Below are 17,155 nucleotides of genomic sequence, written 5' to 3' on the forward strand. Positions count from 1 at the left end.
GCGTGTGCGCTTGCCAGACAGACAGAGAGAGACATAGAGACAGAAAGCAAGAAATCATCCCCCAGGGGGGATGGTCATGCCGCAATCCCTTCTCCTCCATTCTCCTCTCGAGATCTTGGGCACGCACGCACACGTGCCCAGTGTGAATTTTAAGCCACTGGGTTGGGGACACGAACTGCGGTCGACTACATGGGAATCCAGCGACATAGCCATTATGCTAACTGCTGGTTCCCTCTGAGAATATTCTTGTCTTTTCTTCCCATATGAAAGATAATCTTACTAGGTAAAGTATTCTTGATTAAAATTGCTTTTCCCTTAACACTTTGAAACTATTGTCCCATTGTTTCTGATAAGAAGTCTGCTGTTAGTTTGATGAGAGGTCTGCTGTTAGCCTGATGGGATATCAAGTAACCTGTAGGTAACTTGCCATTTTTCTCTTGCCAATCTTAGTATCTTGTTTTTGTGTTTTTGGTCAATCTGTCTGTAATGTGTCTTGGAGAAGATCTTCCTGGGTTGATTCTATTTAGGGTCCTTTGTATTTCTCAGGACTGGATCTTTGAGTGCCTCTCTAGGTTTGAAAAGATTTCCTGCAGGATTTCATTGAATGAAATGCCCTTATGAATCTTTTTGCCTTCTGAGATATCAATTATATGGCTGTTCGGACGTTTGATGGTATCTAATAGTTCTCGTATATTATTCTTATTTTTTTGGCAATTTTCTTAGTCTTTGTGGTGGATATTTCTAGGCCAGCAATTTTATCTTCTACATCTGTGATTCTATTTTCTGTATGATCAGTCTGCTTTTAATACTCTCAAGGGATATTTTGATTTCCTGTAATATAGTCTTCATCTCTAACAGGTCCATTTGGGTCATTTGATTCTTTTTTAATGTGTGTATTTCCTCTTTTAGCTATTGCAAGAATTTCCTCACCTCTTGGAACTCATCAGCTCCTTTCTCCTGCCTCTTCTGCAGTTCATTGTCTCTCTTCTCTTCCATTTCTGTTAGCTTCATCATTATGAATATTCTAAATTCTTTATTATACATTTCTATGATTTCCATTGAACTGTCTGTGGATGAAAAGGAGTTATTCTTTTCCCTTGGAGGAAAGGTATTTTCTTGCTTTACCATATGTCTTGTGACCTGGTAGTGATTTCTAGTTACCTGATGGATGGTGTGTTTCTTCCTAATACTTAAAGTTCAATCTCAGCATTCAGGAGCTTCGCAGAAGGAGGTGATCTGCAATGTCCTTGCCAATCTGTTTTTATCCCTTTGTGCAGCAGATTCAGTGGCTATTGAGAAATATGTTAACCCTAATAGTATTTGGTTGCTTGGCTATGGTTCTCTTAGATCTGACTAGAAACACAGTGAATGTAGGTTAAGGAACAGAGTGATGAGATAAAAGAAAAAGAAAAGGAAACAGAGAAAGAGAAAAAAAAAAAGAAAAACAAAGAAAAACAAAAAAAAATTTTAAGCCAAAATAAAAAAATCATGGAGCACACAAGCACTGTGTGAAACCACTAGTTCTCAGCAGCAATGGTGGAGTCTTCTGCTGAAGGCTTGCCCCTTGCCTCTCTTGGAGGGGAGGGGAAAAGGGGATTATTAGCAAGATGAAGGAAGAACTGAAAGCCACGAGAATATATTACCTTAAAAACTTTTAAGAAGGAAAAATTACAAAAAAATGAGAAGACAGAAAAAGAGGCAGTGAGAGACAGAGAGAAGGTTAGAAGGGCTCCCTACCACTTGAGTTTGGGGGTTAGAGGCTGAATTATCAGTAGAAAATCTTCATTTCCCTTTTTCTTTGTTTCTCTTCTTTCCCTGAAATCACTAGTTCTCAGCAGTAATGGTGGAGTCTTCTCAAATCATTTAATTTAATATTATTATTAGTTAATTTGGCCAGAGAGAGACAAAATGAGAAAGCAAGCTAACAGATCCAGGACTAGAACCATAGTCAGCCATGTGGGAGTCCAGCACCTTAATCACCACACCACCTGCCAGCCTTTCCCACAAACTTCTAAAATTACTTCATATATTCCTAAATAGGTGTGAAAACTGCTACATATCTTGTATGTTTACTCTCTTAAAATTTTCACTTGGTTTCTCATTGTATCAATGTAGAATTCTGTACAATAGGACAGTTATAGAGAAGAGATGAAGAGGACACTGTAGAAGTACATGTGGATCAATGCCTATGGTGCTATTAAATAGTAAAACAGACCTGGCTTCTAGTTGAGATTCTGCCACTTAACTAGCTATTTTGGTTATTAAGTCAGTCACTCTGCTCTGTTTGAACTCAACATAAAATAAGCAGCTTTATTTTATGTCTTTGACTCTAACGATAACTTTCTATATTATTATTTCTAGTCTTGTGGGAATACATTTCTGTAGGAAAGGATAGTCAGATAGTTTGTGTCATTAATCAAGATTTGGGGTTTCATGGCTGAAATCAGGCGGAAGAGAAGGCTAATATTCCCTTCCTTGCTAAGACAGGACAAGGGCTATTTCTGGTATTGGAGAAAGGAATTATTCATTCATTTAATCAGTTATATTAAGGTCACATTTTTAAATAGAGACAGACATTTCTATAAATATATTACTTTATAATAAGTTTCTCCATTCTGTTCTGCTTCACCCTGCGGCATACTTTCTGAAATCATTTGTGACATAAGAGCAAACCATTTATTTATGTGTCTTTTTTCTACATTATAAACTCCTTCAAATGTGTATTTAAACAAAATAGTTGTAGCCTCAGGTTCTGAAATAACACCTAACATAACTTAAGAGGGTTTTTGAGTTCCCCAGCTCTAACATTGACTAGATGCTCTTCTAACTGTTTTTTGTCACCCCTCAAAATGCAGTAGGGGGTACACTGTGAGCTAACCGCAGCAGGACCTCCAACATATGACTGCAATGTTCGAAAGGTGAGAAGGAGGGCTTAGGTATTTATGGTATCTCAGTTACTAATTTTCCTTTTTAAAACACTTTGCCAATGATGAGGGCAGCTGGTGGTATGTTAGTTGAGGTGGTTGGATCCCACATGACCCACAACACAATTTGAGTCCCTGACCCAGTGACTTCAAAGACATATTGTAGGTGTGTGTTTATGTGTGTGTGTGTCCCAAATCCTGAAAGTAACAGTGGAGGAGAAGGGATTGTGATGTGACCATTCCCCAAGGGAAAGGTGTTTCTCACTGTCCATCTGTTTCTGTCTCTCTTTATCTCTCAATCTCTCTCTGAAAAGTACACCTGCCCCCTAACAAAGTACACAAAATAAAACTTGCCAGAGGGCACGTGCACTTTCCAGAGAGGAAGGAACAGCACCCTTTGGTGAGGCTGCTCATATTGCGATTTCTTTTCCTTTATTTCTCCATCCTTGGGGGGATTGGTACTACATATAAACCTGAAGTACTTTTCAAACTCACAGGCTGGAATTTGAACAGCCACGTTGGCCATGTGGGAAACCAGTAGGTCGTGGGATTGGCCCATAACTAATTTCTTTTGTATATCACCTTCCAGAGATTACTTTCAAGCATATCTATTTTACATGACCGCAATCAAAACGTTCACATCATAGGTGCTAGTAGCATGAGCATTAGAAACAATCATTAGAATTATGATTTTATTGAATTCACACATAGTCCATTGTCAACATATAAAAGTGTGTGACAGTATTGTTTGGTAATATTTAGGTTATTTTCAGGTTGTACTGACACCCATTTAAAAAAATTAAATGGAGTCTGAGGAGTTAGGTGAGACACACAACCAAGGCACTCACCACTCCCTCCCCAACAAGATATCCAATAAACATTTTTTATTGCCAGAAAGCATGAGAGAGAAAACACTTACAACAAGGCATGACTTTCCGCCCATAGCAGCAAATACATGTTGCATTAAGCCATTTATATTATAGGCTGTGTGTGCTTGCCAGAGAAAGACAGAGAGAGAGAGAAAGAAGGGAAAAGTGAAAAAGTAACCCCCGGGGGCATGGCCTCACCACAATCCTGTCTCCATTTTCTTGTCAGAATTTGTACATGCATGCATGCACGTGAACCTGACGTGTTTTTCAGACTAATGGGTCTGGGACATGAACCATGGAATTAGACATATGGAATCCAGTGCCTTAACCACCATGCCATGAACTGGCCCAACCTCTTCCTATTTTATATAGTATTGCAGCATATATTGTTATGTGACCTTCAAAGAAACCCTTATAATTCAAGCAGAACAACTGTTAATATTATTCATACCAATTAGGAAATCATATATCTAGGGGTGAGATAATATGCCCAAAAACCATACACAACTACTAAATAGCAGAAATTGACTCTTATAGGTCTTGAAAATAAGAAGCCCGCATATCCATTCTCTCTCTCTCTCTTTCTCTCTCTCTTTGAAAATTCCAATTTTCAACCATCAATGTAGTATGGTCTACAAGAGAAATATACAACATGAGTTATAGATGATGTCATCTTTATGATGGAAAACCATAAATGGTCGAAGGTTAATTCTGAAAACTGGAATCCACCTGGGACTGTATACACATGTACAGATGTTTTCCACTTACCTTGGAAAATAGAAACTATAACATTGCAACATTAATGATTGCAGGGTTCCCTTGTGAATATTTGAACATGGTCCCATCTGGGGCAATTAAAACTTCTTCCAAATAATACAAGCTTTGGAGATCCATGGAGTATGAGGTGATTAATAATCTAAATTAGTTTCTATGTCACTTCTCATCCTGGTTAGGTACCTCTGGGATCCAAACAATAATCATAAGAACAGGAAAGCTTAAAGAGTTACTATAAACTTCTGGGCCTCTGTCCCTAGAGTTGGGAGTTTTATGGAAAATTCTTTCATTGTGTAGTTTCTATTATCTCCCCAGACATTTATTTTCTTTTACTTTAAACTAAAGGATAGTAACCCAGCCTTGATGGTACTGTGGCCATGCAGTTCTCTGCAGTGCTGATGCCACATGGGGAGGTTCTGGTTCCTGTTCTGAAAAATGCACATGTGGGCTGCACAGTGCCTGTGATCCTGGCTGGCTGAGGGGGTGGTGGACTGTGGTATGGAAACCCTGTGATGTGCCTATTTCCCTCTCAGTAAGGGTTCTGGACACCCTTACGGATGGAGGCCTGCACAGTCTGGCTCCCACCCAAGGGACATTTCTAAGGCAATACTTGATCATGTTCCCTGTAGCTGGCATGGCCACTCCTGACACTTTTTTTTTTTTTTTTGAGGAGCACAGAGTATTGAGGTGAAACCTGGACACACATACCCAGAAATGGGAAGTTCCCCTCCTGCTGTGATTATGGCGGTAGAGGAGAATGGTCTCCGTACACCATGTGCGATGGGGTACATCTGACCTTCCATGCAGATGCCACTTGCCTGCTCCATTCTCTTCATCATGATGTTTACCCAGGCTGTAGGCAAGAATGGGATTGCCTGACGTGTAAAAATGAATGATGGAAGTTGGTTATCCTACAGGACTTGTTGGCTATCTAACTCTTTGAAACATTGAAATTGAAGATTCCTTTTCCCAGCCCCAAATTTACAGAACCAGAGCTTTGAAGATCATGGAACCCATGTTTAACAGGTGCCCCAGATGATTTTCCAGCATACCCACATTTAAGAGAGGGAGGAATCAAGTGGTAAAAGAAAGAAGTGAAACATTTTAGGGACATAAAAATGAAAAATTATTTGCTGGAGATAATGTATGTGGTGATATCTTTGACTAAAGCAATATATCATATATTCATGATGAGAAAATTCATTAGGTATGCTGTGTTTAAAGGTAACAAATAAATAAATAAAAAGAAAAAATATAAAAAGTACATATGTGTCACTTAAAAACTAAGAAATAAAGGAAAGCAAATTATGAGACACTTGCTTGTAAAATAAAAACAATTTTTATAAATTGAAAAAAAAATCTCTTCCAATAACAGTTCTGCCAGCACCTGAGGATGTCAGGGGAATGTTGAGGTGTTGAGGTCCTCAGTCTTTGGAGGTGCTCCTCATCCTCTTAGGCCCTTTTATAAGGCTTCGAGATGAAACATGAGGAGTCCACTGGTCTAGACCTTCTAAATCTAGAGAGTCTTTGAATTCTGTTCCTTCTCTTCAGGAATTTTAATCATCTCTGCAAATTTTTGAGCCTGATCTGTTATTTTTTGAAGGAGTCAGTAAAAGAAATGATTAGTAGACATTTTCCTAGCCAAGTACACTAGTCTTGTTATTGGGTAGTCTTAGCCCCAAATCTGTTCTTGCTTTTCAAGTTTTGTGATGTGTGCCGAGTCACCTTATAAAGAACAAAAAAAGTCATCTTCCTTCAAACATAAACAGCTACCTTCCTGTAGGTTTTCTTTTTGTTATGAGGCATTCCTAGAGGTTAACTTATTTTAGCTCTGCCACTTAGCAACTTTCTGGTTTTGAGCAAACGTCAGGATCACTCTGAGCTCCAGTGGTCTCACTGGTAAAACGGAGCTAACGGTTTATGATGTTTAGTAGTTAATGCCACTAAACAGGATCAATACTCAACAGATATAAACTCCTTGTGCCTCTCCTTCCCCTCCATGGGTATGTGTGTGCCCATGCATCTGTGGCTGTGGGCGTGTGTGTAGGTTGGTGGGAAGGCACACATATCTGGACATGCCAGAGCCATCTCCAGGATTCTGTTTTCATCAAGACCAGGAATTCATGAAGGAACTTGATCTGATGAGTCTGACTCATCAGATAAGTTATGCCCACCCTTGGAAAGTTATATACCCTAAGAACAGTGTGGAGGATCCTTCTGAAATTAGATTCAAGGCCATCTCTCTCTTTGCATTTTTATGGTATTTGAGGGAACTAAAAACAAAAAGTTGACCTTAGCATAAATCCCAGTAAGACATTACTGTATCATGAAAATTTTTTACATAAACATCCAGCAAAGCACAACATGAAAGACCACATATCAGCAAGGTGTCTACCCACATACTTTTGGCTCTATCAGGGGTCAAGCACCACTGGCTGGTTGAGCAGCTGCTCACAGTAGGATGACAGCAGTGACCTCTCATGGTGGTTTTCCAGGTTTATGACAGGGATGGTGAGAGTGGAAGGAAGTAAAGGTGTCTTTGAGTCTTCTCAAACCTAAACGCCTCAACTACAAGTTTCAGCAGGCTCTTGCTAAGGGATTAAAAAATAAGTAAACGAAACAAACAAGAACAACACCACCTTGAGAGGAACCTCTTGCATAACTACAGAGACATTCCTTTATTACATTATCTTTCATCTATTCACATTAACAAAGGAGAATAAATATTCTGAATTTTTCACTTTCTCTTCAGATTATATGTTTATTTATTTATTTATCGCCCTCATATACCTTCTACATGATCTTTGTGTAGCAAATTATAATTTTTAGTTTCAGAATAAAGTATTTCAGTGGTGTGAGACAGCAACGCACACACACACGATCATAACAGGCTGATCTGAGATTTATTCATGATATGTGTAATTCACAGTTGGTCATGCGTATCTTAATTATAGTTGAAGTTTTGTGTTAAAATACTTAACTTATGTAGACTGTGTGTGATAAATTTCTAGGACAAATATAAGAAGAACAGATAATTATCTTCAAGGATCAGCAAGAATATTGTGCCATAAGTGGATGTTTTTTCTAATACCGTAAACCTCATCATTCATTATTGACCACTTTTGATCAAGAATTAACCCATTTTGTGATTTATCTGGCAAAGAAAATCCTCCCTTGTAAGTTAGCCTATTTTCATTTGTTTTCAAGGTCATGGCTTTCTTGATAGGACAGAACAAACCATTCTGACTGAGTGAGATGCCTGATAAGAATGAGCACGGATGCTGAAAGAATAAATACCACTAGGTGCCAGGCATTGTGCCAGACCCAAGGCACACAATCATGAGGAGCAGTCCCTTATCTCAACAGTCCCCAGAGAGCGGGAAGGCCCACATATGTGCACAGATGGTAGAAATGCCAAGGTGAGGTTAAAACAAAGGGAGGATAGCTAAGAGATATGAACGAAACCAAAGGCACTTTTTCCAGGAAAGTATGAGGTGAGAGTCTTTGAAAAGTTCAGAGAAATGCAGATTATAAAATTATTTTGTGGAGCCGGCAGGTGGCCTAGAGGTTAAGGCAGTTGGATCTCACATGACTGAGTGCTCAGTTTGAGTTTCAGACCTTGTGTCTGGAAAAACATGCCTGGTGCACTACATGCATGTCTCAAAACCTGACTTTCTCTCTCTTCTCTGTGTTTATCTCCAGCAAGTACATATGCCTTATAGCAAAATTTCTTTGTATTATTGTTTTTTAGGAGAAGATTTTGCTATAGGGTGCATGCAACTGCCAGAAAGAGAGAGACAGAGAGGCAGAAAGTGAGAAATCACTCCTCTGGGGTGGGGGGGGATGGTCACGCCTCAATCCCTTCTCCTCCATTCTCCTCTTGGGATCTTGAGCACACACACATGCACCTGGTGTGAGTTTAAGTCACTGGGTCTGGGACTCAAACATGAGAGTCCGGCTACATAGTCATTAAGCTAACTGCTGGTCCCCCATAGCAAAATTATAAACTTTACAGAGAAACTATTTGAAAAAAAAAAACTGCGTGAATTAACAAAAAATTGTATAAAAAAACAAGACCCTGGCATTTGATAGAAAGTGAACAAATATGGAAGATTTACTGTTGAGTGAGGCAAGTCAGCTAATGAAAGGCAGACACTGTACGTATACCAACTGTGCACACTTATGGTGGAAACGGAAAGATTAGGAGATATATAAGCTATATAATAGCTTATTATATATCTTATAATAGATATATAAGATATATAACCTATAAGATTATAAGATATATGGAAAATGGTTATGGGTACTGGAGACAGTGTGGGCAAACAGGGTGAGAAGGATGAGAGTGTGAGGAAAATAATTAAGGAGAAAAATAGAGAGGCAAGACATTTGTGGCCCACAGAAATGGATTATTATCTGATAAGGATAACATATTTAGTATGTCCTCAATTCAATTGGTATGAAGTGTATTCAAGGGTAAATTCACTTTACAAGCTAAGTGATGTACAGTAATTGAATGTGTAAAATAAATAAAAAGAAAATAAAAATAAATATGAAAAAGAAAGAAAAAGGAGCAAATCAAACTGTATACCTTAAGTATATACAATAAAATTTATTTTTAAATAATAAAAAATTTGAAACAAAATAGTTTAATTCCATTTTTTTCTATGAAATTTTTGAAGATAATCTTATAAATTGATTTTTAAAACATAACTTAATGCCCCTACAGCATGGATAGGGTAAGTGCAATGTATTATTTTTCTTTACTCCAATCTTCAGAAGTTTAAGGTCTTTAACATGGTAGACACTTAGTAATAGTTTATGTGATAATCTGATAGTGTCACAATAGCTGTTTGCCCTGCAAATTCTGACGTTTCAAGTGCATGTGTTGTTTTAAGGTTACCAGGAATGGTCCACCCAAAGGCCATCAGTCACACCCTGCTGGATGTCCTGCAGAGCTCACTAGGACCAGAGGGTTCAGCTCAGACATCCTTGATGCCATTTACCTCCGTAATTTATAAAAACATTGAATCCACCGCCTTTATCAAAAAAACGCTCTGGTTTTCCCATCGTTCTTCACATATTCGCTATGTTCTCTGTTTCTCAGTTCCTTTGTCTATGGCTTTGTCTCCATCTTGAATATCCCTTTATGATTTCTCAGCTAAGTGAATTCTCCTGCGTTTGAAGGCACAGTTTAACATCTACCCTTCTCTGAAGAATGTCTTTGTCACTGTAGACAGCAGGGTCTGTTTCATCTCTGACTTCTAATAGTACCTTCTGCTTAGGACAGCAAGTACTATCCCTGGTGCTTCATTCATTCGGCAGGTTGGCAGGGCAAAGATGTGTGGAGAGATACACTCGCCCATTGGATGGCAAGGCTCTAAAGGGGCTCTTTTGTTTTTTCTTTAGAGAGATTTTGTCTCTAAAGGGCCTCTTTTGTTTTTTCTTTAGAGAGATTTTTGCTATAGGGTGATTGTGCTCACTGGAGAGACAGATAGACAGAGAGGAAGACATTATCCCCAGGGGCCATGGCCATGCTACAATTCCTTCTCTTCCATTCTCCTTTCAGATTTTGGGCACGCACACATACACACGGTATTGGTTTCAAGCTGCTGGTCTGAAACTTGAACCATGATCAACTACATGGGAGTCCAGCAACATAACCATTATGCCATCTGCTGGTCCCAAGAGGCTCATTTTGAATCCTCTTTCTGTGTGTGCAATCTAGAGTTGACACCTGATTGACAGTCCAGCACAGGGAGAGTCCCTAGAAATACACAGGCTGAGAAACCTCAGGAGAGAAGAAACCCTTGGGCCTACTGATCCTTATATTTCTAGGCTAAAATACTTGAACTGAGAATAGAACTCATAGCTTTTTTTTAGCTGCATTTGCTTTGACACTTAAAGAAGATACAGTTAATCTAGTTCTATTCCCCACATGATGAGAATAAGAGAAAGAAGAGGTACCTGCAGTCTTCAGGCAGAAGGTGAGTTCAGAACATGATGTTCCTATTACATAGCTGCAGCATGACCGTGTTCTCAAGGCCACTCCTGACTTCCACACGTGCTCGGAGGTCTGCGTGCTTGCAGACTACTGAGTCACTGAGGTAGGGAAGGACGAACACCCACCTCAGACTCAGTTGTGATGTTCCTACTTGCTTTATCTAGGTACCCTAGTGTCTAATATGTGAGCTCTCCAGCTTAAATATATATTTACAGACATGTTTATGCAGACCTTACATTGAAGAAAGCATGTGTGCAATTATTGCCTCATTTAATTTGCATAACAGACCTTTGATGTAGTTATTGTATTTTACAGATTAAAACATGAAGCTCAGAGAGTCACTGGTGAGTCACAGGTTGAACCCTGAGTCTTAGAACTGGGGGTGAAACTAGGTCCTATGACTCCTGGTTTAGTGCTCTTTCTGCTCTCTGTGTATGAAGAACTTCTTTCTCTAAAAAGAGGCAGTTGAGATTTGACAACTATTAGAAAAAAATTATAAATTAGAAAAAAATTATATTCTAAACCCATGCTTATCCAATAGTACAACCCCTCATCACAGGTGACAATACTGAGCATTCAAAACGTGGCTAGTTCTACTTGAGATTCACCATCACTGTGAACTACACAATGGGTTTCATGATCTGTCTGAAAAAAAAAAGGAGAAAGAAAGTAATATATCTCATGAAAATTGTTATATGACTTACATGTTGAAGTGATCATACTTATTTATTAATTTTAATTATTTATACATTTAATCTTACACATCATTTAAGATTGTAAAGAGACTTTACCTAGCATGATATATACCTCAGTCCAGCCCAGTTGAGAATACCATACAGATACTCATCAACAAATAATAAACCATATCTGTGTCCCACAAACATCTTATCTTTCTATTTTTTACTTTACATTATCTTTCCTACACTCGTCCCTTCTCACTCTCTTTTTACTTTGTCTCTAGAAGTGATCATACTTTGGAAATGATTTTCAAATAGAATTATTTTTAAACATGAATGTATCTTTATGTTTTCAATTAAAAAAAAAAAAGACTTCTAAATTGCCCATGAGGCTACATTGCATACCTACTGGGCATTGCTGGTCTACACTGTTCCTTCGTAGAATCAATTCCATAGCTATAGCTTTATTAATACTGTGTGATGCATTGATATATTTAAAAATGTCTTTCAGTGCTTTTGGATCACTAACAATACATGTGGCCTGAATCAGATCTGAACCAGGTAGTAGATTATTTCTGAGGGTAGTAAAACACCCTCGCAAAATTTTAGCCCTAACCTAGCTGAGCTTACTGTTTTGTAGCTGTTAAATTAAGCAGATACCATTTACCACTGTCCATTTTTATGTTGATGAAGACACTATTTGTATAACATTTCTTCCTACAAACACAAAAACCTAATGCACTTTGTGTAATAGGCTATTTGGCATGCACGCTACATGCCATAGAATATCTGAGTTCACATGCAGGTGGCGAAATACTGACATGTAAAGTCGTAGTTTCTATCCTTCATCCAAGGAGGTTTGTCACTAGATGTTTTCCAAGGATGGGCTTTATGTGATCCCACATGCAGGTGGCGAAATACTGACATGTAAAGTCATAGTTTCTATCCTTCATCCAAGGAGGCTTGTCACTAGATGTTTTCCAAGGATGGGCTTTATGTGATCCTGTGATCACATAAAGAGAGACAGAGACGGGTTCAAAAGGGAAAACAGGAAGAAGAGAGATAATTTCAGAGCAAGACAGAATATGCTAAAACAGGGTCTCTTGAACTTCAATGTGCGCACAAAGCTTTTGGGACTCTTGTTAAAATGTACATGTTGATTTAGTAGGTATGGGTCGAATCTGGGATTGTGCTTTCTCTCTCGATCTCTCTTTTTGTTATTTTTTTTCTTTCTTTCCTTCTTTTTTTTCACTTTCTCCCTCCCTCCTTCCCTAAATCTTTCTTTCATTCTAATTTTCTTTTTCCCTTCCTTCCTTCCTTCCTTCCTTCCTTCCTTCCTTCCTTCCTTCCTTCCTTCCTTTCTTCCTTCCTTTCTTCCTTCCTTCCTTCCTTCCTTTCTTCTCCCTTCCTTCCTTTCCTCCCTTCCTTCCTTCTTTCTTTCTTTCTTCATTATTTCTTTCTTATTCCTTCTATTTCTTCCCTTCCTTCTCCCCCCCTTCCTTCCTTCTTCTGCTTCCTTCTTTTGCCTGAGAGAGCATGCATTCATCAGAGGGTAAATGGAGAGGGAAAGCACTCAAAATGTGGCATGGTCGCACCGCAATTCCTTCTCCATTTCTCTATTATGTCAGAATTTTAGGCACATGTATGCCCATGATCACTGGAGCTCTTTAAGCCACTAGTGCCCAAATTCAAGTTGCACAATTGGCCTTGTCATGTGGGATCTGGCTACCCTAACCACTGCGGTATGGGGTTGGTCCAAGCTTGTACATTTCTAACAAACTCCCAAATGATGCAGATAATTTCTTTATGAATCACAATGAGTAGCAAGGACCTTGTTATGGTTTGGATAATGATTTGTTTCCTAGAGGTTCATGTTTTAAAATTCAGGCCTAGCAGGGAGATTATGGTGATTGGATCATGGAGACACCAGACTGGTGAATGGATTAGTGCTGTCTCGTAGGAGCCCCGGTGAATTCTAGTTCCTGTGATGAGGGCAGGTTATTACAAGAGAGGGCTGCCTACAACTTGCTCTCACTCTGCATGTGCCCACAACCCTCCCTGCTTCTGCTGGTCGTGTTGCGGGCTGGCCTGATTCTCATCCTAGACCTTTGGACTTCTCAGCCCCCAGAAAAATGAATCAATCATTTCTCTTTTCATATACATCACCCATTCTCAGAGCCAGCAGGAGGTGTGGTGGTTAAGGCACTAGACTCCCACATGGCCAACTGCAGTTTGAGTTCTGGCAGCTTGCTTTCTCACTTTCCTTCTCTCTTGTTCTCTCTTTCTCTCTCTCATCAAGTTACAAATAATAATGATAGATTCAATAAAATAAAATAATTCTTAAAAAGTCACCCGGTCTCAGGTGTTTTTGTTAGTAATGGAAAAATAAACTGAGACAGACATAGCACATGTACATGTTTTAGGAAGTAGGAAATATAGGAAAGACCCACTGAATGGAGCAGAGAGCAGGGGTAGGACACTGGACTCAAGTAAGGAGCATGAGGGGAGAAGAGATGTTTTACTCCAACACAGACCCCGAGTAGGAATTAGGGAGAATACAAGAGCATCAGATAGATGCTGAGGGTGGTCAGTGTGTTTGTGACACGCAGGACAAGTGAAAGGCATGTATGAAAAAAACATGAGATTAAAGGCAAAGAAAAAAGTATGAGTTTTCTCAGATACACCTGTGATAGTTCTCTGCACAGTCTCTGTGAGTAGACTACCCACAAGCGAGCTAATTAGTAAGGGAAGAACAGAAAGGAACACTCTGGGGTATTTCAATAATAAGCATAGGGCAACCCTTTGCACAAGAATTTCTCATCTCCATCCTTTAGGATGAGAAAGAAAAAAGAGAGCAAATATGAAGGACACGTGTTCTGTAGAATTTGGAAACAGAGCATAGCTGTTCAGTGTCATGAAGTTTCATGTGTTAACACTGAGAGGAATTTGGGAAACAAGGAGTAGTGACTTGGAACCTCAGGAATTCAGGTGACCAGAGGAAGTGTGGCTTGTCCAGTTGTGCCAGTAATATATGAGAAGCCAGAAGATCCAAGTTGCTTCTTGAACAGCCAGAGACAGATAGATCTTGAGTTGGGCAGGTTGACAAAACACCCTGAGATTTCTGTATTTTCTGGGCAAATATGAGAGTCTGAAGAGGGCTCTGTGAGCAGCCCAGCACAAAAAGAAAAGTGGTCAGATATCTGAGAGGTAGGGCCATGGTTCACCCTGAATAGGCAGCTCCAAAGGTGTGCCATGTGTAGCCCACCTGAGAACAGTGCTGTAAACAGGAAGTGCTCTGTTTGGCTGGGCTGTTGGCAGTGCCCAGAGGCAACACTAACACCTGTGTTGAACCTAGTGGGCTTGGTGAGAGTGGTAGACACAGCCCAGAGGAGAGTCCAAGATTCAGATGCAGTTTTGGGAATTCTGCCATTCCACCATCACCCAGCTTTACTGAAGTGTAAGAAGGATAAACTTCCCACCTGGAAATCAAATTATGGTTAGATTAAAAATAGAATAAATACACAAATAAAAAAGGGTTTCCTCAAATAAGTTCTGGATCACACTAATGCTAGCATATGAAAGGTCTTCAGAAAGTTCACAGGAAATGCATACTATGAAAAACTATGCATGGCTTTCAAATTTTTCTTGTCCCAAAATAGACTTGTACTTTAATTTCATGTTCCACAGGCTTTTTGAAGTCCTTCAGATGTTTTATTTTATTTTTTAAAACTGTAACCTTTTTTTCATTAACTTTATTTATTTGTTTATTTGTTATTTGCTCAGAGAGGGACAGAGTGAGAGAGAGAGAACAAATGAGAGGAAATGAGTAAGCAAGCTGCTAGGTCTGGGATTCAAATCACAGTTGGCCATGTGGGAGTTAAGCACCCTTAAACACCACACCACCTGTCAGCCCCAGGCCTTTATATGTTTAAAAAGTAGTGCACAGGTGGCCTATCACAAATAAGTTAAGGAGACTTTGAAAGTTATGTAGTTCTTTAAGTGGACTTAGTCATCCTTCAGCTAAGAAACCAGTTTAACTCTGCGAACACACACACAGGTACTTGAGCTTGCAACCTGGTGTGTTTCCCAAGTTGCCAGGTCCAGAACTTACACGGAAAGACCACCCTGTGGGATCCAGCCACCTTAACCACTGAACCACCAGGTGGCCCCCCTGGGCTATTTATTTCATGTAACTTCTATTTCCATCTCCCTAGAGTTAACATTTTGCTAAGCATCCTTGAAAGTTTGATGCAAAGAGTCGCAATTGACCTTATGGATAGACACATTCTCTATAGGAACTCCTGAGGCAGGGCCAGCCCTGGGCAAAGGCATTATTGGCAGAAGGTTCATGGTCCCAGCTTCTCTCTACGCACCTCTTTAACTGATGTGCCTGAGAAAATCTCCAGCACAGTCTTCAGCATTGGTATGTTGCTCACTCTGCAGGGAAAGCTTTTGTTCTTGCTAAAATAATTTGAGGTAGTGGAGGGGATAGAGTATTTGTGGTTCCCACACACTGTGGGTAAAGAGGGGTTTACTGACTGCATTTGATCTGAGTGCTGGCTTTGGTGTTTGTTTGTTTGTTTGTTTTCTTCTTGTAACACAAAGTAGCAGTTTGCATAGATAGGAATACCTGGGCTACAGGGAACTGGAGGCAAGCTGGGATTCTGCGTGCCTGATTGGACATTTTCCCTCTCATCTCTGCAGATTTCTCAGAGGAGAATGGGTGTAAGGAACCACTCTACTGTGACTGAATTCCTTCTTTCAGGATTGACGGAACAGCCAGAGCTTCAGCTACTTCTTTTCTGCCTCTTCTTAGGGATCTATATGGTCACCACGGTGGGGAATCTCGGCATGATCTTGCTCATTAGCCTCAGTCCACAACTTCACACTCCCATGTACTATCTCCTCAGTAGTTTGTCCTTTTTGGATTTCTGCTATTCTTCTGTCATTACCCCCAAAATGCTGACTGGGTTGTTATGCTCAGAGAAGGGTATCTCCTACTCTGGATGCATGGCTCAGCTGTTCTTCTTCTGCATTTTTGTAATTTCTGAATGCTACATGCTGGCAGCCATGGCCTACGATCGCTATGTGGCCATCTGCAGGCCACTGCTCTACAATGTCATCATGTCCCCTCGGGTCTGCTCTCTGCTGGTGGCTGCTGTCTTCTCAATAGGTTTCACGGATGCTATGATTCATGGAAACTGTATATTAAGGTTGTCTTTCTGTGGGTCAAATATCATTAAACACTATTTCTGTGACATTGTCCCTCTTATTAAACTCTCCTGTTCTAGCACTTACATTGATGAAATACTGATTTTTGTCATTGGTGGATTTAACATGGTAGCCACCAGCCTCACAATCATCATTTCATATGCTTTTATCCTTACCAGCATCCTCCGCATCCGCTCTAAAGACGGCAGGTCCAAAGCCTTCAGCACCTGCAGCTCCCACCTGACAGCTGTTCTTGTATTTTATGGATCCATCATGTCTATGTATCTCAAACCTGCTTCTAGCACTTCATTTACCCAGGAGAAAGTGTCTTCAGTATTTTACACCACTGTGATTCCCATGTTAAACCCCCTGATATACAGTCTGAGGAACAAGGAAGTGAAAAATGCATTGATGAAACTTTTAAGAAGAAAAATACTTTCTAAATGAATATGTTTCAAATTAAGATCAGTTTCATGTATTCATAATCACAGTTGCATGTGTGTGTTTATATCTTAGCTCTATAAGTGTAATTTAAGATGAAGTGAAATTATTTACATACACACATATATAAAACATATGCACACATAAGATTATTAAATTATAAAACAAATCTAAAAATGAGACATTAGTGAACATTTTAAATTGAAGGATTAATACCATTTCTGGTACTGAATATCTGCTTTTGGTTTTAATTTC

The 17,155-nt window shown here is 39.5% G+C and overlaps 1 protein-coding gene and 1 pseudogene across 1 annotated transcript; one reads left to right on the forward strand and one right to left on the reverse strand.

Annotated features, from left to right (window-relative positions):
• The window catches only part of LOC102502224 (heterogeneous nuclear ribonucleoprotein R-like), a 16,457-nt pseudogene extending 6,820 nt beyond the window's left edge, over positions 1–9,637 (reverse strand).
• Positions 9,638–15,943: 6,306 nt separating this feature from the next.
• Positions 15,944–16,906, forward strand: LOC102502648 (olfactory receptor 8D4). Its single transcript, XM_006164684.2, has one exon. The coding sequence runs from the start codon at positions 15,968–15,970 to the stop codon at positions 16,904–16,906; it is 939 nt and encodes a 312-aa protein (XP_006164746.1). The 5' UTR covers positions 15,944–15,967.
• Positions 16,907–17,155: the final 249 nt, after the last annotated feature.

Source organism: Tupaia chinensis, unplaced genomic scaffold (assembly GCF_000334495.1).
Source record: "Tupaia chinensis unplaced genomic scaffold, TupChi_1.0 Scaffold143657_1, whole genome shotgun sequence".
NCBI classification, from domain to species: Eukaryota; Metazoa; Chordata; class Mammalia; order Scandentia; family Tupaiidae; genus Tupaia; species Tupaia belangeri.

Coding starts and splice junctions, on each gene's coding strand:
- LOC102502648 (XM_006164684.2), top strand. CDS start 15,968: ATGGGTGTAAGGAACCACTCTACTGTGACTGAATTCCTTCTTTCAGGA.